Source organism: Mixophyes fleayi, chromosome 4 (genome assembly GCF_038048845.1).
Source record: "Mixophyes fleayi isolate aMixFle1 chromosome 4, aMixFle1.hap1, whole genome shotgun sequence".
Classification (NCBI taxonomy): Eukaryota; Metazoa; Chordata; class Amphibia; order Anura; family Limnodynastidae; genus Mixophyes; species Mixophyes fleayi.
In genome coordinates this window covers 346,484,988-346,512,283 of record NC_134405.1, presented here as the reverse complement: position 1 = coordinate 346,512,283, position 27,296 = coordinate 346,484,988, and the positions used below count along the sequence as shown (strand labels likewise).

Sequence of the window (27,296 nt, the reverse complement as noted above, 5' to 3'; positions counted from 1 at the left end):
CAATATATTGTAGTCGGGGCACCAGGGTGTATGCATTGCCTGGCATACAATATATTGTAGTCGGGGCACCTGGGTGTATGCATTGCCTGGCATACAATATATTGTAGTCGGGGCACCTGGGTGTATGCATTGCCTGGCATACAAGCCGCTGTGATGAGGAGGCCACTGGTTTTGTGCATTGCCTGGCAGAGAATGATGTCATTATGGGGAGGAGTCTCCTCTGGTCCTCACACTGATGAGAGACTAAAGAGCAGAGACTGTGTAATGGGAGGGAGGGACATTAATCTCCTACTGCTGGAATGACGGTTTCTGTTGTAGAAATTCAGCCACAGCAGCTGATACACCCGTTATCCTTGCAGCATCCTCTCCCCATCACCCTCAGTGACATCCTGTGATAGAGAGATTCTCAGCTGCTCACATATGACCCCTTTAGTGACATTACACACTTATCTGGAGCTCAGTCTTTTGTCTGTCTGCTGACATTTCAATGGTCGCTGATCAGAGGACAGGAGCTGCCAGCTCCATGATTTCTGCTGTATTCTGTCTGCTGCTCTGTCTCCAGGTAAGCTGGGCACAGTGTTAGTGTCTGTGTGTGTGTTGGTGTGTATGTGTATATATGTATGTGTGTATGTTGGTGTGTATGTGTGTATGTTGGTGTGTATATGTGTGTGTTGGTGTATATGTGTGTGTGTGTGTGTGTGTATGTTGGTGTGTATGTGTGTGTGTTGGTGTATATGTGTGTGTGTGTGTGTGTGTGTGTGTGTGTGTGTGTGTGTGTATGTGTGTGTATGTGTGTATGTTGGTGTGTATGTGTATATGTGTATGTGTGTATGTTGGTGTATATGTGTGTGTGTATGTGTGTATGTTGGTGTGTATGTGTGTGTGTTGGTGTATATGTGTGTGTGTGTGTGTGTGTGTATGTGTGTGTTGGTGTGTATGTGTGTGTGTGTTGGTGTGTATGTGTGTTTTGGTGTGTATGTTAGTGTGTTTGTTGGTGTAAACACTTCTCTTGTAGTCTACTGGATTATTATGACGAAAATGTTTTTTTGTTTTTTGTTTAATGACTGTCACAGATCTATTGTAGATTGTTACATTGTTCCCTATGGAGACACAAGTATGCATTGAGTGAACTGTGTGTGTGTGTGTGTGTGTGTGTGTGTGTGTGTGTATGTATGTGTGTGTGTGTGTATGTGTATGCATATGTATGTATGTATGTGTGTATACATATATATCCTTACCAGTGACACATTATTTTCAATAAATGTCAATAGAGCTATTTTTCTGCAATGTACATTAAAGATATGAACAGAGGTTGAGATGAGTAAACTTTACCAGTGTTCTCTCACATTTCCACCCCACAATCAGGGTATTACGTTCCTTCTTGTTAATACTGTCTGTGGGACTTTGATGTAATTGCTAAACATTCTACATACACATAGACTTATAACTACCTGCATACAAGTCCTAAGCACTGTACACAGTACAACCTGTAGCTACTTGAAATAATCATATATGTAACAGACACAGAAACATGTAATTGACAACATTGATACTTTTAAAATAGAGTATTTATAATTATAAGATGGCTATAGATCAGTAATGGGTACTTCAAGGGCTGCATGTGTGGCCCTCCAACCTCCAAATTACCACATGTAAGATACACGCACAAGTTGTGTGCACCAGTGTGTTCCAGTGACGTGTACTCATAGTAGCAGTAGAAGTTATATCTTTAGGTAATATTATGAGTCTGATTGATGTCAGGACATAAGTCCGTGTTGCGTGCCGTATCTTGTGTGAATAGCTCTGCACATGCACAGAAGTTGACCTTACACCAGTTAACGCAACTGCATCCAATTCATGTCCGAATACAAACAACACTTTCTATTTCCTACAACTTGAAGGGCAGAACGGGGGTGGTAAGGAGCGGATGGATGTAGGTAAGGGCGTGCCAAGGGCATGCTGGCGCAGATGCGACTGATTAAAGTTTTGGATTTCTCAAGTGTTTCACCCGTATCATTTATACCAGCATGTGGGCAGGTTTAAGTGGCAACTGATAGTGTTGACTGGCACAGCATAGTGTTTGGCAAAGGATGTGTGCCACTAACTAATACAGGACGTGTGTATTCAAATAAGAACATAATATGCATTGTATGTACAGTACACATTAAGAACAATTTATGTATTTAGTTAAAAAAAAAAAAAATTTTTTTATACCAACCGTATTTTTATTAATGATTATACTGTTTATAGTTGTTAGTTTATTTAGGAATATATTTTTTGTACGCATTCTGATGTGACCCTATATCGCACGTAGGCATGTACGTATATTGTACTCTGTTCTGTCTGTTAATATACAACAAGTACCATTTAGGCAGAATGTACGGACACCCAGATTCAAATTGAAAACACTTCTTGAGACTCTTTTCTATTGGAATATGGTCGGAATTATGCTCAAATAATAATATGCTCTTTTTTTTTAAAATCGCAAACTGCATGTAATTTGCATCCAGATTTGAATCAGGCCCTGAATATGCATTCTGTATAGATGAAGATTACAATATGGCAGGCTTGTTATGTACTGTGTATGTATGTAGAGATATAGATGTGTGTGTGTGTGTGTATTTATATGTATGTAAATATATATACATTATATTCTGCTATTTGTATCTTTTTATCTCAAATTATATAAGTGTTCAGTGCATGTTAAAATATATTTATAGCAAGCACAATCTTTGGGGGATTTTACAACTTTCAAACTGCACACAAATACAAGTAGATTGTTATGTATAGTAACGCTCCTGTCCACCCATCATCCCCGGAAACTCATTGTCCCTTTACAAAATATTCTTTCTTGCTGCACAAATATTATTGTATTGTTCAGGAAAAGAATACACAGTCACTCTTGTCTCTTATGTTTCATCGTTAGTAATATTGGCACATGCATATTAAGGTTATTCTTACCTAGAAATAAACAGAATTCCACCTGTTTGTAATTGACCCACCTGATGCATTTATAGGGGTCTATGTATTATAATCATGTGGTGCCAAACAATATTCATCGCTGCAAATCACAGTGATGAATATTTAAGCACCGCTGAAATGTACCGTGCCTGGGTTACTCAGGGAGCCTTGGCAAAGTCCTGGCTCCAACACAAACTGTTTTTCCCATTTACAGACAGCCTAGTGCAAGCACCTAGCATTTCCACAGAGTGGGATCCAGCGAAGCCGGAAAGGTTTCAGCTGGATTCCATAGAAAACGACGACAGGTAACGCCCTACTGAGAGGGCATTACTTTTCTGCAAAATGCAAAAAAGGTTTGATACGTTGCAGAACTTCGCAGTCCCCATATTAATCTACGTTTAATATAACCCTTCATACATTTGGTGATTTTACAGAGAAAACTGCTGTTTTCTCTGTTTCAATGGCTAATCGCACTTTAATACATAGACCCCATATAGTGAAAAGTGGATCTATAACAGAGACCTCCATATTTGTACCCTAATGGTTCTGCCACATTGTTACCTCTAGGGACCCTCCCCAGTAAGTAGGAGTTCAGGTCAGCCAATGACCCTCAGTACTTTAGGTGTGAACTCACAAGGAATGTACACTCACAGCTCTCTCCTGTTTTCTTTTAATAATGTGAAGTGATGACATGAGCACTTGTGCAATGTGACCCTATAATTAACGAGTGGGCGGAAAAATCAAGTGAAAACATTATTCTATTACTCCCCTGTTATTACCATTTATTGTACTTCTACAACTATCTAACAGAGCTCAATGAACACAAGTTTAACTGTGTATGTTATAGATAAAAAGTGGGGTAACCATATTATATAGACTTCCCAGCATGCTTTAAGAGTGATTTTCAAGTGATGGTGAACAGCAGTAAGTTTTTGGTCTGGAGCATGTCTGACACTTGCATGGAGCACCATTACCTGGCATAGGTGTGGAAGACCTGGTGGTGCTTATAATCGGCCTCCTGCTACAGAGGGTGCGGTATGAGTTGCTGTCAATACCAGCAAAGGGTTAGAGCACAAAATCCTCTTTGGTGGCGCTGTGCTCCTCGATCTGCACAAGTGCGCCTCAGATTAGTGCATAGATTTATGAGACAATATGGCGGTGTTTGTAGAGATGGTAAAGTTTGGTTGGTGTGACGTTGTTCCTTAAAGTATGGAGTCAATTCTGGGCCAGAGGTGCAGGGGCTGTCACCTCTCAAGGATGAAAAACATACATGTAGGGCTATAAATAGGAATTACTGTTCCCTGTAGCTGGATGTTTTGGGTCTCCCCAATGCCTGTAATACTTCCCCCACCATTGTACAACCAATTCCAATGTACAATAAATAAGAAGAAATAGCATTAAAATCATGGACAATGCTGCATCATGTTTTTGGGTTAGACTGCCCCCTTTTGCAGGGGCAGAACACTACATCACTGGACCCCATAGCTAAATTCTGGGAAGAGCCCAGGCAGCCTAATCCTGGGGAAGGGGGTCTGTGGGGCATGTGGGGCTCTTTTGGAACAAGTGGCAGGTTCTGAGTGGTATGTGGTGGCGCCAAAGTTGTTTTGTGGCTGATGTTTTTGTATTCTTGAAATGAAGGGTAATGTGTGGCCCTTTTGATGGTCAGAAGGCTGCACATGTGACCCTTGAAGTATATTTGGTTGCCCAGCAATGTTACAGGGGATGTGGTGTTGTAGTCATGCTTCGATATAGACCATCTGTCCACGAATGTGTACTCAGCCAATCATTGGACTTTCTGTCAATTCAGCTTGGTCAAACTTTTATCACAAAAGTAATTACACCTAATATTTAGGTGAATATCCATTTTTCAGAGGGTCCACAAATTGGGACAATATAGGGATTGGTGGGAGGTATAAAATTAGTTATAATTGATTATCAAACTGTCTCTGGTTTCTTTTGTTGGTTCAAGTTGTTCATAATAATGACAGTCATATCTAATATGCAATTTAATCATACTTTGGTGGACATATTCTAACACACTATTTTGACTTATCTTTAAGAGCGCAAATTTGCAACCAGCATTTTACATGCAAATTGTGCATGTCAAAGAGCCCCACAATTTCATGTTTGCCAGTGTTACAAGATACCTTTTTAATATTGGAATAAGAAGTATTTTGGTTGAGTTGTTGATTGATACCAGTGTTTTATACCCTATAAAAATGTATTGCTAATTATAATAGTCCTAGTAACAGTAACACACACTGAAATGATAATTTATGCTTGATGATACCACACTCTAATTATTACGGTATAACAAACAGGATGTTATAAAAGGATAACATTTATTTATGTGTTGAACATAAGAATTTAGTGCATATTTTATAAGAACTTGTGCTTATTGTACATTGATATCTTTATCTCCTCTGTACTTCTAGGAAGCTTCCATGTTTAAAGTGAATGTGACTCATGACAACCTTCTCATTATTTCCTTGGAAGATTCTGATCTGATTTCCTCGTCCTCTGTATATGTGGTGAAAATAACTGGAGAATCCAAGAATTACTTCTTTCAGTTTGAGGAATTTAACAGCTCGTTACCCAGCCCACTAGTGTTTAATGCTAGTTATCATGGCCTTTATTACATAGTCACACTAATGGTGATAAACTCCAACTTGCCTTCAAAACCAGCAAGATCGGTAACTGTACTGACCAGTAAGTATTTAAGTGAGCTCTTGGGACAAAGCTCTTTTCCTAATTATGCCTGTGAGAAAATTGCCTCATTGTTAAATGTATCGGATATTGGGGAGGAAGATTTTGAAAAATCTGCTTAATTTTTGACTTATTGCTGCAATTTAACATATTCAGAGGTTGTATTGTTGGAGCTTCATAACTCTGAATAAGAGAATGTTCTGCTGCAATGTTAACACAACATAGTAATAATGCTGGAGGAGCTGGAGATAGATCCATATTATCCATCCATTGAAGACCTGGTTGTTTGATAATATGACTTATTGCCCGAAAGCTTGCAGTCCTCACTACCCTATTATGGCTTCTGGTTATGGGGGAGACCTGCTATATTTTGCTATATATGACAACTCATGTCATGTGTCATTGCTTATTTCTTTCTTACAGAACCACTTCCAGTCAGCAAGGTTTTCATCTACGATTATAAGCCGTCTCCAGAAACCGGAGTTGTGTTTAAAGTTCAATATCCAGAAAAGTTCAATGTCTTCACAAGAGTAAACATTAGTTACTGGGAAGGCAGCAACTTCCGTACTATGTTATATAAAGGTAAAGATCCTGATCCTAGATGTGATCCAGGGTATTCGGTGGCTCTTGGGATGTGATGTTCTGGGATTCTCCTTTGTTAGTTTCATCAATCTTTGCACAGGTGAATCAGTAATCTGTTCCCTTATTGACTTTAACATGTTGTGTATCGTTTACAGATTTCTTTAAGGGCAAAACTGTGTTTAATCACTGGCTGCCTGGGACTTGTTATAGTAATATCACCTTCCAGCTTGTTTCTGAGGCCTCTTTTAATAAAAGTACCTTAGTTGAAAGCAGTGGAATTGGACATATACCACAGCAGCACAGAACAGGTAAGGGATAAGGCATTACAGTGCTTCTTGTTTCTTAAATTCTGTTGCCATCAGGCATTTAGACATTTTGGGCAAATTCAATTCCCCGCGTTGTTCGCCCAGCGGTTATTACCGTTACTATGGTAATCTCAACGCAGATTTTTGCTCTCAGATTTTCGACTCAAAAAGTAGTAGCGGTAATAATGAGCAGCTATTACCATAGTAACTGTGACAGTGCGCAGACCGCAAATAGAATCTGCCCCTTAGGGGACTATTTATCACTTTTCAGTTTTTCCCTGTTCTGTACCAATTGGTATCACAACTTTTTGCCCCTAACCCTTTTCAAAATGATTTACTATTTTGGTGCAGCCTGGACAGACTGGCTGTCCCAGCGAAGAAGCCGCCTCCCAGTGTAACCGCCCTAAAAGTAAATACTGTGCGGACATATTCAGTGCAAGCGCAGTTACATGACTCTCTCAGGGAAAGACCTCTTATATATCCATCAATATTATGTTACACACATACACATATGTATATAGGTAAAGGCTATCATATAGCCGCTTCTACACAGTTATATGACGACCAAGAGGGTCTGGGCTGCACAGTATAGATGGAGGGAGTCTGAGACACAATATATAAATGGGGGGTGCACATTATATTTGTATATTATATCTTTATTATGCGTTCTTCCTTAATTGTTTTGTTGCAATAGTAAGTGAGGTTTAGTGACGGGAAGGAGGAGAGACGCATGCAGAAGAGATCTGTCCTCTCTGTCGCAAATAAAGGGAAAAGCAACATTAGGCCTTCCTGAGAGAATTACAAGACACACAACAAAACGCGGGCTCATTTTTCTGTCCTCATAGAGATACATATACAGTGTGTGTGTGTATGTGTGTGTGTATATATATATATATATATATATACAAGTTAACCCGTGCATGATACTCATGCATTCTAGTCAAATCAAGCTACTTAAGGTGTTAAAAAGGTTCTTGTCATGCATTTGGGCCATAGCCCAGGCCTCAACCACCAACCACTCCCCACTGTCACCCCCGGCAACCACCAACCACTCCCAGCTGTCACTTCTCCTTCAAGAAATATATATATTTTTTTTTAAATCTTTATAAACACTTTTAACAATAAACAAATTAAATTAACAAATTAAAAACATCTTAGTATACCAAATTTCAGCCCTTTCTGAATTTTTTTTTCCACACACACTAAGAATTTAGTAGGTCAGTGTATAACTCCGCCCAGCAGGTGGCGCTGCAGCTTGGTTTTATTTTTTTCCACACACAGACAGACTAACACACGCCACTAGACATTTATATTATATATATATATATATATATATATATATATATATATATATATATATTCAAAAATAAAGAGAGAGCGCCAGACATAGTGGAAATCCTTAAAACACATAAAAGTGCAATAGTGCTTGTTTGATTCGTACCAAAACAACAAATGTTGTAGGCTTATCTGATGTATTAGATGGTAATGTTCTTAAAACAGAATGTTCAGGTCTCCCAAATGAATTCCAAGCAGAGTTATAATTCAATACATATCAACAGTAGTGTAATACACTCCAGATTATCTATCTATCTATCTATCTATCTATCTATTTATATATATATATATATCTATATATATAATGTATGTATGTCCAGGTCCGGCGTTAGATCTTTGAAGAATCAATCCAATACTTTCACCTGTGAGAAGTGTAGTTACAGGAGTGTAGACTTAAAACAAGGTTTATAAATAGGCATCTTAGAATTTTAAACACACAATTATATCATATATAACATTCAATTTGTATCCTGCGGCCCCCAGGTAACATAGCGGTCAGCATAGCTTCTACTCTACAACATTACATTCAGTATATAATGCAGCTATTGGCAGGCTTGGAACAGCCATTAAAGTTACCTGGGGTTTCAGAAGTCTGGCCAAGGCTGGTATTTCTTCCAAATGTACTGTTAATTATCACATAGAACGGCCAGTTTAACGCCCATAGAAAGAAGAGAACCGATGTGGAAAGTCCTATTCATTTCACTTAATACTTTCGCTCGCAATGAGTTGTTATTATCTGAATCTGGTTGTTACAGAGTCATGGACAGTGGGTCTCAAGCATTCGCTATAAACCACATATTATGTTTTATGTTATTTTTTCTATTTATATCCAAATGTCCTGTATACGTGTGTCCTTGATACTCTAACAAATCCATTCGCCTGTTATGAAGAGTATTGCTTGACTATGTTAACCCATTGAATGCTGGTGTGTGAATTGTTAACCCATTTGAATAACAAGCCTGGTGTGCCAGCGTGTACATTTGTGTAACAGAGTTTTCATGTGTTAACCTTTTGATTGTTGGTGTGTGCTTTGCTAACCTGTGTGTAACAAGGAGCTTAGTGTATGTCAGTGTGTTCCTGACGGACAGCTAAGGAAAGTCTCGGTCAATTCAAGTCAGTCATTAAGAGCCAGCGCTTGCAGTGAGCAGTCCTGTCCGCTTCTATGAGTCTTTCCTTTCATTGCATTACAAAAAGAGCAGAATTTCATAGTACTTTATGATAAAGAAGAGATGATTTTATTTTATATTAAAGTGGAGAATATTAAGCAGTGTATTTTACTCAAGTAAACTTGTGGGGTTGTTGTGAAACTACATGTTCCAGCACACAATATCAGCCATTGGCTTGAAGGACACCCCTGTTCTTTCAACTATCTCCATATTGTATTATATGGCGCCACAAGATTCTGCTGGGATTAGGCGCTTCCATTGAATTCAGATAAACTTTTGGCACAATAAGTAGATGCAAAAAGGTGCGTTATTTTTGTGTGTGTGAAGTTCCAGTTATGGAATCAGGTCCATAGAATTCCACTGATTTCATTTTAAGTTTCCCTTTATTCTTCCAATGTTGTCCTTCTTTGCTCTCACTTAGCTATGTTATAACTTAAAGTATGGTGACATTGGAGTAAGGTGCTTACAGTCAGAGCATAGAAAGTAGTGCACATTAGTGATAAAATATTGAATAATATATAGACATTTTAATACCACATCTATAAAATAACATCTCTAAGTCTTTAGTTAGACCTCAGTGTCTGTGATTGGAACTATGTAGGTAATCCAGGTTACATGAAATATATATTGTGCATGTTACTGGGCCGCCAGCTAGCTGACAGAAATGATAAATCATGGTTCTCTGTCTGCAGTTGAAGATAACGTTGCAGCACTGTGTATTACATGTGAGCGGTGGTGTACACACAGATGTGCTCTAACAGGGTCCTTACTTGTTCACTGACTGACAGTTTAGTGCAAATAGTGAATAGTGTCCATGACTATGGCTGGGGACACACTACAGTGTTTTCAACCAATTATCTGGCCAATCAAATGATAAATGACCGTTTGGTCCAATATTGCATTAGTGTGTATGCAGCAGTGATGAACTTTTACCGTTCCAAGGCACATCGTATTGTTTCATTTGATTTTTAAACAATGTCGCTCCAATTCTGCTGTGTGTATGCACTCGCGCCCGGCAGTGTCCATAGATCTCTTTGGTTTCTGTCTGTGTGTCAGGATCTATTCATGACAGATGAGGAGCACCGATCTGATGGTAAATCTTGTAAAATGTGTATAGTATGTACACAGGAACCCGCTGCTGATCGGGACTTTTTTTGTTTGTGCTTTCTGTTCTTGGTAAATCATTAGATGGCGCATTGGGAGAAATCTTCAGTAGTATGTACCCAGCCGATGTCAGATGTACACGTGTAACCAATATATAACCCTATCTCTCACCAGAAGGTTTTCTGTGATGTAGTTTACCCTCGGATCAGGTTAATGGTGATCTTCTGTCTGTAATTGTATTCAGCTTTCTGTTACACTTTTCCTTTTCTTTGAGCGTCTATATCTCCTTTCTTTCTGACTCTTTTTAATGATTTCTTCACTTTTTCTGTTTTTATTAATTGTTCATTAATTTCCATTTCTTATCTTCTGGCTCTAATGTCAGCCATCTCTCCGTTCTCCCAACTCTCCTCAGTCTCACAGAATTCTGGGAGATGTAGTTTTTATAGCAAAATGTCTGCCAGTATTTCCACAGGTTCTTGAGTGGCAGGGGGAGGTCAGTAATGAAGTGGTACTCCGCACTATAGTGGGGTGCCACACATCAATCTCAGGCAATAAATAAATATGTACTATTTTGTACTGTGGTCATTGCATAGAACTGATGAGGCCTCTCGCCCACCAAGCTGCATTAGAGGCCGCCTGGTCTAGTATTTTATGTCCATTTACTAATATTAGTACTAATTGCACTTTGGTGGATGCACAATATGCTCTTTGAGATACTCCGCTTAATGAGAGACACACGTTAATTTATAAATATTGGGACTTCCACCTTCAGTGTCACCAATAATGACATTACTATTGTTTTGTTTTTAGCACCTTATCCGCCAAGAAATATTTCCATACAAATATTGCTCCTAAACAATAGTAACATGGAGGACCCAAGTGGAAGTATTTCTGTAGATACTTTAACAACACTCGATCAAGTGACAGAAAGAGAGAAGTCAGCAGAAATGTTTGATGATCAGTTTGAGAGTTCAGCATCCAGCTCATCCTATAACTGGACTGACTACAAGTATTCCAATAACAGTGGCTCTGAAACAACATCCCAGCCATATTGGTGGGATAACGAGACTGTGACCAGTGACAGTGAAGGGTTTGTCAATGAAATTCCCTCGGACTATGAGAATCCAACCTTAATAAGCTTCCTGTCGGAGAGCATCCAAGGGCATTCTCCAGCTACCAAATTTAGAGTCTCAATTAACTGGCTGCCACCAAAACCACCATCAGCTTTTGATGGATTCAACATATATATCCAGAGGGATGGTAAGTACGAAATAAAAAATGTCCAGTTACATTGATAATATATTGCCTCGTGTATAAAGTAGGTTAAAGAAATTGAACTCCCCTGTAGTTAATGTCTAATTCTTAATCAATTAAAGTACTCTACCTAAAAGTGCAAAATCAAGGACTGGAGAAAAAGAAACTACTTGATCCTTTTTGTTATGAATTTTATGGAACTAGAATGAATTTTAAAAAATTGTGCGTAAATGTTTATGCTTTAAAAGTTAATGCAAGTTAATAGTCTGCAGAGAAATAGTCTGCATAAGCTGATGTCTAACAAAGAAGAACGTAATGCACATTCTTGTACCTAGTTACAAGGGTGGCCAGATGAAACCAGATGTACTGCGGACCCTTGCAAGGTCAAACGCTGTATAGGAAGGGGGGGGGGGGGGCTCTAGTGCTAGTGAGGGATTTATAGGTGAAGGGGAACTGGAAAGCAGTGTGGAACCAGCAGCTGAATTTACAGAGGGGAACAGTGGATGAGGAGCAGCATTAGTGGAAGATTAGTCTAACAGCAACATTCAGGGTGGATTGTAGAGGGGAAAGGTGTATGAGGAAAAGGCCGGTGAAAAGGAGGTTTCTGTGGTCAAGGCAGGAAATAATGAGGGAGTGGTCCTGGGTTTCAGTTACTTCCTGTTTGAGGAAAGGACACATTTTAGCAATATTGCAGAGGAGGCAACAGGATCAGGGCCTGATTAAGGGTTCCAGCCGCCCCAGGCTAACACACTGGTCGCCACCCACCCCCCCCCCCCCCCCGCGCACGCGCCTCCCGCCCCCTGCCCGAACCAATAGCTATATTTACATATTTATACATATATATATATATATATATATATATATATATATATATATATATATGCACAAAATTGTAAAGTATTACTTAATACATAAAAACACACAGGCCCTGATTCATTAAGGAAAGGAAATCCAAAAAAATTGTAACTTTGCACATGGGCAAAACCATGTTGCATTGGAGAGGGATGTAAATTAAAATGTGGGGACAGGTTTATAGTTAGGGTAGTGAATGTCCTAGATCAACTTTAAATTGCAGTGTAAACATAAAGCTATCAAGTATTCGTGTGCTACATGAAAAAACAGCCAGTATTTAACTTATGGGCAAAATGATAAACTAATATGCACCCCTTGTATTGTAACATGGTTTTGTCCAGGTGAAAACTCACTTATTTTTTTTTAATTGCTTACATTCATGAATCAGGCCCACATTAGTTTGAAAATACATTATAATGTCACTAAAGTAAAAATCCACATTCAAAGTTAAACAGGATGCGCTGTTCTCTCTTACCTGATCTTGCAGTGTAGACTACCTGATGTTCTCTCTTGTTCGTGAAGTGTTGTTGTCAGTTGGCTTCTGGAACATTGGGGTCCTGTACTGAAAATGCGCAAAAATGCAAAATGTTAACAAATCCTGAATGATTCAAACACAACACTCCATTATGACCAGATAAAACAACCCCTTAGTACAGGCATATATAGATAATAAAATATATGAAAATTATTTATAATCATATACTAACATCTACCAACCCCTGACAGTCAGTTAATTAACCCCCCAGGTTTTGACAATTTATAATTTTTATGCCTCCTGCAGCTTATTCCCCCCCCCCCCCCCTCCTGAGTCATGATCTCACCTCTGGCCCCCATATAGAAAAAAATATTTATCCCCCTGCAGCTTAGCCCCCCCTGCGTCATGATATGTGCCACTGACCCACCCATAGAGAATAATAAGTAAAGCCACTGAGCCTATTATCCCACCCCCAGTCATGATCTGTGCCACTGCCCCCCATTAATTATTTGTGCCTAAAAATATGATAATCCTTCAATGCTGCCAGTGCCAGTCGTCGTCGCCCCCCCCCACATTGTGCCTGAAAATGCCAGGTTCTTTCCCCCCATATTATGGCTGAAAATTCTCTCCTGCTCCCCCCCATATTATGGCTCAAAATGCCCTCCTGCTCCCCCCCCCCCATATTATGGATAAAAATGTTCTCCTGCTCCCCCCCATATTAAGGATAAAAATGCTCTACTGCTCCCCCCCCCCATATTATGGATAAAAATGTTCTCCTGCTCCCCCCCATATTAAGGATAAAAATGCTCTACTGCTCCCCCCCCCCATATTATGGATAAAAATGTTCTCCTGCTCCCCCCCCCATATTAGGGATAAAAATGTTCTCCTGCCCCCCCCCCCCCCATATTATGGATAAAAATGTTCTCCTGCTCCCCCCCATATTAAGGATAAAAATGTTCTCCTGCTCCCCTCCATAAAGGAGGGGAGGAACTAGGGTAGCAGAGTGGGAGACCGAAAGCGTGAGCGTGGTGGGGTGGATCTGGTGAGAGGAGAGTTCTTGGTTGATGGTGTCAATTTTGTCCTTTTAAAGTAAGAGGTAAAGTCTTCAGTGGTGAGTGAGGATAGAGAAATGAATTGACAGTGGCAAAGAGGCGAAGTCATTGAGCAGAGAGGAGATGAGGGATTTCAAGTAGTTTGTTTGGTGAGGGAGAGGGCAGTGTAGTAGGAGAACAGGATATAGTCAGCATATGAGTGCGATTTGTTCCAATGACTTTTGCTGGAACGGGAGCACTTTTGGAGGTGGCGTGGCTGTGGGGAGTGCCGGGGTTGAAGTTCGGAGTGACCAAGACACAATGTGGTGACTGGTGCTGCAGTATCAAGGGCAGAGAGTGTGGTATTGGAGAGGGAGTGACCGTCACAGTGGGTGGCAGATGATGTACATTGTCAGAGGCCATGGGAGAAGGTGAGAGTGAGGACTTTAGTGATGGCAATACTGAGAGGATGTTTAAATCCCTGAGACTAACAGTGGAGAGGAGAGGAAGTGGGAAAGTCAAGCAGCCAATGTTTAGTGAAACAAAGTAAAATAAATGTAATATTAATATTGTTTTCTCTTCTATTAATTTAGGAAATACAACACAGATTTCTACTGTAGATGAAAATACTCATGAATTTGTAACAGAGCTGAAGGAGCCAGGAAATTATAAGATATCAATAAGAACATTTAGCTCCTCAAGGTTCTGTGATACTCGGGAAAGTTCCACACCCAAAGTGATCAGTTTCTATATCAGTAAGTGAATGATTCTTCTTGTGACTTAAAGTACAGCTTGTTGCACAGTAGAGGTGAATGAAGTTGTAGTAAAATTTTGCGCAAATCAAGTTTCCTTTCACTAAGGTTCAGTGAGCAAACTTTGTGTTCTACTTTTGCATCGTCATTCAACACTTTTGTAAATTATGCATTTGATGGAATTTCTGAACTAAACAAATGTAGGATTGAATTGCCAGCTGACACATCATGCTGCCATTTATATAATGGCTTGTGGCGCTTTCAGGAAACACGTAACGCATTGCAGGGTATTCCCAAAGCGTTAAGTCTCAATTACTTTATTTTATATGCAGTATTATTTTACATCATCAGATGTTGTAGCGCTGGGAGACTTATTGATATTTATCACAAAAGTCATTTAGTCAAAAAATGGATTTCCACATAACAAATAATAAAATGGACAGTCCCCCCGCAGACCCGTAAATTAATAACGGTACTGGTGCTATAGCCTGGGCTGGTTACCACTAATTCAGGAGGATTAATAGTGAGTGGTCCCCCTCCTGAAGCAGCCTCTAGCACCCGGCTATGCCAGGATGGGCTATTCACACTACAACATGGAGAGCCACAGCTTGGAGTCACCCTGTTGTAGTTATACCAGCCCCAGCCATGGTCATCTCCAGACAGACCTCCTAGGAGATTAAGGTCGCCACACTAGAACACTTATACCCTGGTGCCAGACTAGTGGGTTATGTGGTGTAAAACAATCTAGTTGTGGAACTATGTATCAAGCACACTCTGGCAGCCAGATACTTTACAAGTCATTTTTGGTTTTTCTTTATCCAAATGAACAAAACATTTGTGACATGCATTCGCACATAGTAGTAAATGTCAAGCAAGAATGTGTAGCATTTTAATTATAAATAGCAGAAACAATGTCAGGAGAGAGCAGAGTTCAAAAGGAAAATTACTCCTTTCACAACAATATCATAAGGTCTCATGTGGAGACCAGAGTAGACCCTTCCCCACATAAAGTCTAACATAATTGGCGGATCCTGCATGTAGAATCCAGTTTCGTATCAAATCCTGTAATGGAAAAACTTGCTGGTTATAAAACTCTCCCAGATTTCAAAAAGTCATTGTTTGCCTTTCTTTTTGAAGAGAGGCCTCAAGCCAGTCCATACTGAAAAATACATATATTTTTCTTGGAACAATTCAAACGATGGGGGATGTCCTGGATCCACATCTGAAGGATGCTTTTGCATGCAATTTTCTTACTCCCTTACAAACCCTAATGCCCTTTGGGAGAATGCTTAAAACTGCCCATTTAGGTGTAAAGAGTCACCAATTCGTCAATTGCAAATCTCCAGCTCCGGATCCAGAAGGACAAGCCCACAGACAATAGAACAAACATGCAGATACACAGTGAGATTTAGGGCACACTGGGCTGTCCAGTACTCCAATCAAGTAGCCCTGATATAGATACAGATACGCCCTTTGAAAAATATTTACAAGCATTTTCATATATGTGGAAGGTGAGAGGAGTTTAGTGGAGTCCACTAGTGTCTTGAGTAGATCTTCCACAGATAAGGTGGTGAAATGTTCCAACCATTGAATTGTTCAAAATTTTAACCTAGAAGCCCATGTGGACCAACTCTTTGTCTGTGACTCACAGATGGGTTTCTTTGAGGAGGTGGCGGTTACCCGCTCTACTGAGCCTTCTTTTTTCCAGATGGTTAAAGGGTAAAGAGACACACACCCCTCTCCCGTGTTTACCAGGTGACTTCTATGGGTGTGCCAGGTGTCCTTGTAGACATTAACAATGAGTTATCGACGCTATGTGGGGGTTTAGTGTAGTCTTGCATGAAAACTATGATGTTTAAGTTTGGGAGAAAGTTCTTTTCTAAAACAGAGCTGACATACATGTACTGATCATGCAACTGATTTCTTAGATACCTCATCAAAGCAGCATAATTATATGCAGTCACCCTTGGCAAATTAATTCTTCCTTTAGATTTATGCTAATCCAGTTTAACGATGTTGGTAGTGTTTGAATTGGGTATAATAATTTTGGAAATTAAATGATCTTCAAAGGATTGTCCATACCCAAGCTGGACAACGGAAGGTGGCTTCACTCCCTCAGCTGTGTCTCAATATTGTTAATTAGGTAACATTGCTTATATATTAAGAATGTAAGTTTTAGGAGATTTGAATACTCAAATAGGTTTGCTGCCCATTTTGGCCATGTGTATATTTTTAGATACCGATAATGATAAAGTAGGGGTTATTTACAAGAATTTGTTCCAATGGACACTTAACTTTCTGTTTAAAGTCTATTGAAATACCTTAAAGGAGCTTCAAATGAGACATAAATGGCAACCACACACTCAGTTGCGCAGCTTGTGTAAATACAATGGGAAAAGCTCTGCTGTGCTAAACTTCAAGCTTTGCACTAGCATCACTGTATCATATAATAATATCACTGAGACTTCCAATACTAAGATGTAGACAGTGGAGTGAAATGTCTTCTCACTGCGTGGCGCAGAGTAGCCAGGGGCTACTGGAAGGGCGACAGTGTGGTGGCAGGTAGACATGTATCTGTAAACAATGCCTGGTACATGGAACTTTGTATTTGCATAAATGCACATTGTGGCCATAATGTTAGTAATGACTGTAAAGTTCAGTTTTAAAGAATAAAAAATACTATTCAAATATCACTTTACAAATTTTGCAGCTAAACTCATAAGTGAATATATGTGACAGTCATCATTGTTTCCCAGTAACAAGTCATACAATATGATCTCCTTCCTCCGGAGGTAGATTGTAAACATGTTCAGAAAAATATGGCGATACATTCGGCCTCACTTTGAGATGAGGGCAAATCCAGCAAAAGGGGGGCAAATGGGCAACTGAACAGATTGTACGACTTGTTTTCTGCATGCAGGGAAAATACTGACTGCATTTGCATGTAGCACATGAATACTGGAGAGATTTATTTTACCATGTAATTTAGAGGTGAGATAGAATGTGCCCCTTCCCAATTCTAAATCTGGCTGCATATTGTACTTTTCCTCCCTCTCCAAGAGGCTGGATTTACTCCTCATGCGAATTGTACCCAATTCACCTAATCCATTCCCATTGTGCTAAGTGTCTGCTAGGATGTCCGAATGCATGATTGTGTTTTTCAGGATGAATTCAATTTGTAAGTTATATTTAAACATACTCTTGTTTTTTTTGAAAATGTTTAGTAAAAAATAAAGGCAGAAATGCCCCAGCGTTGGCGGTCCTTGGGGTGTTACTGTGATCACCAACATTCCTTCAATCAGATGCTCTCCCCAATAGCAGTATAAGACAAAATGTCATGTTATTTAAAGGTTAATAGAGTTAACTTTTGCATATTTTTTATATATGGATTTATTGTAGCCAGGAAGTCATTGAAACAGTTTATTTGTAATCCAGTTAAAAAACAATACACATTTTTATTCTGTAACTGGGTAAATATGGAAATTGGAAAGGTAACTTTATTGTCATTGTATGCTAGTTTTATTCTATTATAATATTTTTCATGGAATCTATTTCTAAACATATTTTGCTGATATAGGTCCCAATGGGAAATGGTTTGAAGAGCTGACAGAAAGACCAATGAATGTGACAGTGAATATCCTGAATTCTACATCGGCACTGGTGTCGTGGACATCTTCCCTGACAAACTGCAATGACACAATTGTTTCTGTCACGTCACAAACATGTCATAAGCAGAAGGAAAGTCAGCGACTTGAGAAACATTACTGTAAAGAGGTAACGTAATACTCTGTGCAGCTTGTATGTTCATAAGACGCATGGATGAGATCTTGCAGAAGGACAGTATGATGGCACAATGAGAAAAAACATAATATTATCCCCTTCCCAGGCTCCTCTGGGAATTGGTCTATGTAACTAGAATGGGTTTAAGATTTCCTCTCACCTGATTCAGAACATGTGCCTCCACCCAAACCTTCACACGTGGCTTCTGGGGAGTATCCCGGACCACGAACACCTGGGGAGGCTTGGAGAACCCCTTGCCCATCACTATGACCACAAACACGAAAATACTAAAACAAAATACAAGAATGGGGCAGAAGCCACCACTGCCCATTGATAAGATGAGGATTGGGCATCAATTACTTTATTTTATATTAAAAAAGGCAAATAAATAATGACAAAGCATAAAACAAATCAATATATATATATATAATAGCACAACTTTCTCTGTAACCTCAGAATGGCTGCTCCCTATGGGATGAATTGTATTCACACAGAATGGTGGGTAACAAGCCCTGTAGTCCTACAACTTCTGACAGCAGTATCAATGTGTTAGTTCAGCTATATATATATATCTATATAGCTTGAAGCAGGTCAAACTCTCTGCATAATGTCTATTGCTTTTGCAACAGATATCTCAGTCTAGCCCTATCAAAATGGTATAACACAGATCCACATCTTCAGGGCTCCTCAAACTATCCCCAATCTCTTCACTCTTAGAGTAGTATTTGTTACAACTAACAGTTACTGACATAAACTTCCGACCAGATGGTAAGAGGTTTTCGCCCATGGCATCGCCTTTCCTGTAGAGCTAGTTGTGCTCACAGGTACTTGGATGCTCCCAGGTCCAGCTCTAGCATAGTAGGAGTGTATATGCAGTACCGAATAGCAGAGATAGGAGGCAGTAATCAGAAATCTGGAACAGTCCAAAGGTCAGGAGTCCATAGCAAGCAGGTAAATCGAGGACCGGCCAGATGTCAGGGCTGGTAGCAAGCAAAGACTAACTGAATAACGAAGCTGCAGTTCAGGGACAATCAGAGTTCAAAACAGGGTCCAGAAACAATCTGAGGCAGCGCCGGTGCTAGGGTCCTTGGCGCCCTAGGCAAAGTTTGAAAATCACCGCCCTCCCCCTTTAAAAATCGCCGCTGCGCTTCCCTCCCCTCCCATGTCTTTCTTTAACTTACCTGCATGAAGCTGCTCCTCTCTGCTCTGTCTTCTCCCCTCCACTCACAGACACTGTCGGGCCGTGATGATGACATCATCACGGCCTGTCACTGTCAGTGAGCGGAGGGGAGAAGACAGAGAAGAGAGGAGCAGCTTCATGCAGGTAAGATTCATAGCCCCTTCCCCCCTCTCCTCCCCGTGGATTTCACTTTTTTTTTTAGTTCGAGGCGCCCTGCAGAGCCCGGCGCCCTAGGCAATTGCCTAACCTTGCCTAATGGGAGCGCCGGGCCTGATCTGAGGGTCACAACAGAGATCAGTCAGAATTCGGGCAGAGTATCTACAGGAAACTGGAGCAGGTCAGCTAGTGTGAAACACAGGTGCTATAACCGGCAAGGAGGCTAAGCCCTCCCTGCCTTAAATAGTAGAACTGCCCAATCAGAACACAGGGCAACAGCCCACATAATCAGCCACAGGAGGTTGAATAATTAAACACATGTCCCAGCGCATGTGCCCGGCTGTAAGAACTTATACTGTGACACAGCGGTGAGCAGAAGTGCATCCCGGCTGTTGGGGGCAAAACTCACGTCCCGGCTGTCAGGGCAACAACTGGGATGCAGCCAGCTAGATAAACAGACGAGCCACCGCGATGACAACTCATAATAATATCTTATTCCACCAACAAATAAGTAATGTAACCAGCTATACTTATCTGCAGTTCCTCCACTCCAAAGCTCCTTCATTGGCTGTTATCCATTGTGTCCCAAATGGCAGCTTCAGGCTTCTGTTTTTTCTCTCTTCACAGTCTCTGTCTCTCTGCGTCAGATCTGTTTTCTCTTCTCTCACAAACTTGGTGTCTTCCTCCCTTAGTTCCCTCTTCCAATACTTCTCTCTCTGCTTTTTCCTCACAGGCTGACTCCTCCCCCATGTTTTGACGCCTTATTCTCTTTGAGCAGATATATAGACTGGGCTGGCGCATCTTCCTCTGGCATCTCCCCAGTAGCTGTGGAGCTTGCTGAGAGATGTAGTTTTTCTCCTTTCCTGGTACATGCGCAGTTGCACAGCAGCGCCTGCATCACATATATATTAGAGATTTTTTTTGGTTCTAAAACTATATTTGTGTTTTGGATTTGGCCAAAAAACCTCATTGATTTTGGATCTGGATTTCATTAAAAATTGTGAAAAACAGGTAAAATCATGTAATTTTGAGGTGTTATTGTTTCTACATTAGAGTTTTCTAATGGCCACCTCACAACTGTCAATATTTTCACCAATATTGTCCAAAGGTTGCAGCAAGCTGGCTAAAAATTGTGAAAGAGCAGCAGCACAAATACAATACAATTAAATAAAAGATATGAAACTTAACGGTACAGCAGTGGCAGATAGGATGGGAATTCAATAAAGTAAAGAAAGCCTTTAAAACAATCAGGCGGTCTTCACTGATGAAATGCCGTAGCTGGCAGGTCTATGTAACTCGGGCTTCCCAACAGAATGTTAATGTTTACTCCTCTTGAATATAATTGTCATATTGCTAGATTGCCCTAATTTTATATATACTAGTCTAGGAGGGCTGATGTGTTAATGTGTGATTGCTACCTTCTAGACATATTATATCTCGGTACTTTCAGGTGTGAGATTAGAATTTTTATGATCTACTGTTGTGTTCCATACTCATTATGTACCCCCCTCATCATCCCCCCCCCCCCCAACATAACGTCTTTCACTTACCCTTTTTCTTTTTTGTACCCTCATTGTAATCCTTGCAAAAATAATTAAAAAAAATTTCAGTTATAAAAACAAACATCCAGGCAGAATACTGACTGATAGGATGGGCATTTTAGAAAAGAAGATAGACCAAGGTGGGCCTCACCCAGAAGTGAAATTGTGGGAGAAAGACAATGGACTGTTTTTGTTATTTTCATTATTAGACAATATGTGTGACACATTGTGGATAGGGAGAGCGGCAGCATTAATAAAAGCTTAGTAGACAGATAGCAGCAGCATCAGGAGTCATGTTACAAAAGAAGATAGACAAAGATGTCCTACACCCAAAAGTGAAATGGTTTCATGAACTTATTTGTAATTTGTCAACGTTCGACTGCATGTGACAAAGTAGGTAATAATAGCTAAATAGATGAATAACAGCAGCTCAATAGAGATTTTAAACAAGACAATGGCCTGCACACAGAAGTGAAATGATGGGAGAAATGGATGGACACAGTATTTTAAATGTTAGACAGTGTTTGATACATTGGAGAGGTACAGTAGCCGCAGTAATAAGAGCTCATTAGATGGATAGCAACTGCACCAATAGACATTTTGGACAAGTTGGGTATAGATTTTAACAATTTACTAATGGACATTAGGGTAACAGTGGTCATCTTCCTAAATGTTCCCTATGTCATCACCCTCAACACTGATGTCAATATCATCACAAAATGTTAGTTCATCCTCACTGGATTCCAGCGTTACAGATTCTGTTTGTAATTTGTGGCAACAGAGGTATTCCTTATAAAATTTGTAGTTCAATTTGATGAACACCAGTTTTTCAACATTTGGGAAGTAGCCTCCTACGTCCCTCATCCACAATGTTTCCGTCTGTGCTAAACATTCTTTCAGTGTACACATTGGGGGGTGGGCAGCTTAAGTACATCATAGTTAGCTTGTACAAGAGGCTCCAAATATCCGTCATTTCCTCTCAGAATTAAACGGGAGTTTCTGAGATGCTAATTTGTACATTATTATTTGTAGTCCTCCACCATTCTACTAATACAAGGAGTATCAGATTGAGATGTGGTAGAGATGTCAGTATATTTTGGCATTTTTGACAAGATATCATAATAACCATGTTTAACACTGGTGTGCTGTGTTGGACATCATTAGTGTGACTCTTAGAGAAGGTAGTTTTTTTTTTTGGGGGGGGGGGGGTTTTCTGACAGCAGCAGTTTTAGGTGAAGCTGAAGCAGAGTCTGTTTCATGTGTGACTTGACCTGACAGCTTGCTCACAAACATCTGTGAAGATTCGTGTCAGCTGGAAAGAAAGAGATTACATATGATTTAAACCTAGGCTCAAGCATGGTTGCCAAATGTAGTGATCCACTTTCAAGATGCTGCAAACTGTTGGGTCCTGGCGAAGTGAATAAAGAACTTGATCTTCGAGCAGAATCACTTTCATCTCCTCCTTCTGCTTCTCTAGCTGCTTTCCCTATAGTTTGTTTAGGGGTATGACATAACTCAGACTGGCAGTGTCTGAACTCACTTTATTTCACTTGCTTCAGTTGGTGGCATGGCAATGATCTACATGCAGAAATCTGTGACAGGATGGACCGCCTATGCCACCCTGTCTGTTGTTGCTGGGAACCGGCTGGGCTTAGTTTGCCACCGTTCCCTTTCGTTATTCCAAATTTGCACTCTTGCCGCAGTAGGAGGGGCTTACAAAGGCTGCCACCACTGGACTCCTACACCGGCATCCAGAACCGGGTTTCTTCTGGGTAACTGATGCTGCTAGTGTATCTCGTTGCTGGTGTACCTGGGCTGTTACTCCTGACCTCTTACTATGTATCAGGGAAGCTGTGGATGGATCCCCCTTGGCCTATCACACTGACTAGGGCTGCATGGGTATCAGGCAGAGCGGTGGTACTGGAAAAGCTTGGGTCCAAACCTCAGAGTCAGCCGGAGAACGGATTAGGGCAGCATGGTGGCTCAGTGGTTAGCACTTCTACCTCACAACGCTGAGGTCATGAGTTCAATTCCCAATCATGGCCTTATCTGTGTGGAGTTTGTATGTTCTCCCCGTGTTTGCGTGGGTTTCCTCCAGGTGCTCCGGTTTCCTCCCACACTCCAAAAACATACTAGTAGGTTAATTGGTTGCTATCAAAATTAACCCTAGTCTGTCTCTGTCTGTGTATGTATGTTAGGGAATTTAGACTGTAAGCTCCAATGGGGCAGGGACTGATGTGAATGAGTTCTCTGTACAGCGCTGCAGAATCAGTGGCGCTATATAAATAAATGATAATGATAATGCGGTCTTTGAATGGCGAAAATGCGCAGAATTTTTACGGGCAACAGACGGCATCTCCAGCACTGACCTAATTTTTTAAAGAAATTCTGGACCACTGAGTTTATTGTGTGTGCAAAGCATGGTATGTGTTGAAATTCACCCAATCATAATGAGCATACAGTGTTCACTCGGTTATTGGCAATGAGGAATCTCAAGGAGAGTCTTAGTGGGGGGAGCCATTTTGCTATGGCATTCTGGAGTTTTTCCAACTGATTGACTATGTTTCTTAGTGAAGCCAGCAATATAGAGAGTAACTGCCTGTGAATGACCTGGCATTGTGTACTAGCAATACTATACTGAAAGGATGAGGAGAATGATGTTGATACTACAGGTGCTGCTTTTGTTAAAGGTCATACACCTACCCAGTGGGCTGTCAGGGTCATATAGTCTTTTGTTTGACCAGTACCACTTGTACACATGGCCATAGTTAAGTGGAACTGAATGATTTCTTGTTTAACCTTCTGGGACAACTGGGGAATTACTGTTCGGGAGAAATAGAATAGAGATGGAATTTGGTAGTGTGGCCACAGGATCTCAACTAATCTGCTAAAACATGATGTATTGATGATGGAAACTAAATACACATCCAATGCTAACATAGCTGTAATAGCTTAGTGATCCGCTATGTAACAGGATACAGGCTGGCTTCTCAAACCATTGTTTTAAACTATGTTTACTCTTCTTGGTCCCTTTTTGTAGAGAAATTCCACCTGCAGCAGCAGCTGTAGCACACAAGGATGCCTCTTGGGAATCATGGATGACATTAGGGGAGCCTGTTTACATTTGAACATTGCATGCTGGACTACATACTAATAATGATGAGGCTGGACTGCTTCTTACAATATATGAATTTCCACCGTTTGATAAACTACTTGAATGAACTCTCTGCAAATAATGTAACATGGAGGAGGTGCCTAGATGGTCAAGTTCCTACCTTTACTTCTTTGTTGCTTCACTAAGGATACAGATGCCTTGACAAATGTTGTTTCGCTTAGGATAAAAATATTTCCACACGAGGTGGAATTTTTGGTCTTTTGCCCAGGCATGACAATGCAGTTATCATTGGCCTGAGGTGGTTCCAATGGTGGCTGCCTTTCTAGAACACAATCATCATCCTCAGATCATTATCTTGTTCAAGTACAACATATTCATCATTATCAAATCCAAAATGACCCCCTTTATCCTGTTGCACATTAGTAAGCTTCAAAGCTGCATCCTCAATTTCTATGTATATAGCACTTATGGATACCCTTACATATTCCTCAGGATTCTGTGAACGCCCAATTCTTTGGTCTCCATGCTCTTTTCATGTCCTGATGTGGCTGTGTTGGAGGTGAGAGACGGTGGTATATGGGAAGTTACAGAAGATGCATAACCCTGTCGACCTGTCACTTTTGCAATAAACATTCTAGTATATGTAAGAGCAGTAGCAGAACCACTACAGGCAAAACATGACCGTGGTTCTGAGCCTTTCCTTGCCACCACGGGTGGTATATAGAATGTTTGCTATTTTTTCTTTAGACAAACCACCACATTCATCAGTAACTTTTCCCTTGATACTTACATCAATATCTGATATTTTCTTTGAGGTTGACAAACAGTGTGTGAATTTGGAGAGCCTTTATTTTACATTTTCTTCCCTCATGACCTTTTTTTTCTAGTAGAGGTTAAAAAAGTATTATTACTGCCAGTAGGAGTACTGGGGTGCTCCTGATCTATATTCTGATCCATGATTGTCTAGAGGAGCAAAGCTACTTGAAGTTGGAGCTGTTTATTTCATTTTTTCATGCGGAGGGCGTCTGCTGCACCCTGGTTTGTATCCATAAAATCAGTGATTCTGCCCCTTTCAAAATTTCCTTCAGATTAAAATACTTTGATTTTAAAAGCAAAAAAGAATATATTTTGTCCACTCCTAATTAGTTTAATAATATACTATTACCACCAGTAGCCACGGATTGTCTGCTATTCACTCTCTCAGAACCACTTTATCAGCACACACTTCCAGCAGACTGATCTGTAAATAAACTGTTCAGATTTGTGCAGTAAAATCACTGCTATTTCAATGTACATTAATTGCCTCTATCACTATGTACAATCCACTTCCAAACAATGCAGCTAACAACCTCCCCACATGCTATCAATTCTAAAATGGCAGCTGAGAACAGGATGGGGGCTATATATACAGTAGAAGATATCGATCCAAGACTCTGTACCACAAAATCTGGTTCTGTCAGAATTCTCAGAATCTGAACCGCACCTCTCTAATATTATATATATCATACTTGCCAACTCTCCCGGAATGTCCGGGAGACTCCCGCATTTTGTAAGAGTCTCACGGACTCCCGGGAGAGTGTGGCAATCTCCCGGATCTGCCCACTTCACTAGGAAGTGCCCACTTCCTAGTGAAGTGGGCAGAATCAGGTCCCAAACGCTGCGATTCCCGGTGAATCGCAGCATTTGGCCCCGCCCCCCGCTGTCAAATGATGCGTTTGCATCATGCCATCACGGGGGCGGGTCCAAAATTACGCGCATTGTGTGTGTGTGTGTGTGTGTGTGTGTGTGTGTTAGGAAATTTGAACTGTGAGCTCCAAAGGGGCAGGGACTGATGTAACGATTACATCTCTCTCACCAGCGGTGCATAATATTAAAAGATAATAATCATTAGTAAGTGAAAACTGACCTTTAAAAAACTGGAATATAATCAGCTATGTGTCAGTCCCTATAAAAGACTTTTCCTGCATACAGATCTATAATGCACCCGGTCTCTTGTATAAGTCCTTGGCTAATGCACACTATAACCCTTTCCATATCTGTGTCGTATGTGTGTGTAGCTACATAGAAATATGTTGTATAATGAGACCTTCCAGGTATGACCTCCTGCACATGGCACGAAAAGGAAGAAAGCTTTAAAGTTTTGGTACCAATTTAATTTTAATTTTTCATTCATTGATTACCCAGAAAGTCAGGACGGTCACTACACCCTGCTCTCACGTGTCCGGGCCTTCCTAGGACAATCCCATGGTTCTTACTGGGAGTATTTTAATTTATTTTCTCAGAATTCAAGCTGCTGACACAGGAAGAATAACAAGTAAAGACAATTAGCTAAATCAGGGTGTCTTTGCTGCCTTATGATGTACAAAGAATAGAATTAAAACAAACTTTGAGATACAGCTGTAACATTGATGAGCAGGATGCAGTACAATAATAAAGCCACAATGTATTACATATATAATATGCATAATACTGTTCATGTCACATGCAGCCACTAACACATCACTCATCTCCTGATATACTCTGTGCTGCTGGGGGACCCTGCTCCTTCCACTATATAACTCTCAGTCTGTGGCTTCCTGCTGCCTCCATTCCCCTCCTCACATCATGTCACTGCCCCTGTCACATGCAGCCCTGTCCTCACTAACACATCACTCATCTCCTGATATACTCTGTGCTGCTGGGGGACCCTGCTCCTTCCACTATATAACTCTCAGTCTGTGGCTTCCTGCTGCCTCCATTCCCCTCCTCACATCATGTCACTGCCCCTGTCACATGCAGCTCTGTCCTCACTAACACATCACTCATCTCCTGATATACTCTGTGCTGCTGGGGACCCTGCTCCTTCCACTATATAACTCTCAGTCTGTGGCTTCCTGCTGCCTACATTCCCCTCCTCACATCATGTCACTGCCCCTGTCACATGCAGCCCTGTCCTCACTAACACATTACTCATCTCCTAATATACTCTGTGCTGCTGGGGGACCCTGCTCCTTCCACTATA

General features: G+C 40.6%; 1 protein-coding gene and 1 long non-coding RNA gene across 4 annotated transcripts in view; one reads left to right on the top strand and one right to left on the bottom strand.

Moving 5' to 3' along the window:
• Window positions 1-228: 228 nt before the first annotated feature.
• PTPRO (protein tyrosine phosphatase receptor type O) overlaps window positions 229-27,296 on the top strand; it is a 100,615-nt gene continuing 73,547 nt past the window's right edge. For all 3 annotated transcript variants that reach the window (XM_075210860.1, XM_075210859.1, XM_075210858.1), the window contains exons 1-7: window positions 229-562; window positions 5,397-5,670; window positions 6,091-6,249; window positions 6,405-6,557; window positions 10,970-11,419; window positions 14,365-14,526; window positions 18,101-18,297. In XM_075210860.1, the coding sequence (XP_075066961.1) occupies window positions 488-562; window positions 5,397-5,670; window positions 6,091-6,249; window positions 6,405-6,557; window positions 10,970-11,419; window positions 14,365-14,526; window positions 18,101-18,297 (1,470 nt within the window). In that variant the 5' untranslated portion in view covers window positions 229-487. The remainder of the gene's footprint in view (window positions 563-5,396; window positions 5,671-6,090; window positions 6,250-6,404; window positions 6,558-10,969; window positions 11,420-14,364; window positions 14,527-18,100; window positions 18,298-27,296) is intronic.
• Window positions 26,479-27,296, bottom strand: part of LOC142153336 (uncharacterized) — a 13,846-nt gene continuing 13,028 nt past the window's right edge. Inside the window, exon 3 of the long non-coding RNA XR_012691474.1 lies at window positions 26,479-26,585. This is a non-coding gene — a long non-coding RNA (uncharacterized LOC142153336). The remainder of the gene's footprint in view (window positions 26,586-27,296) is intronic.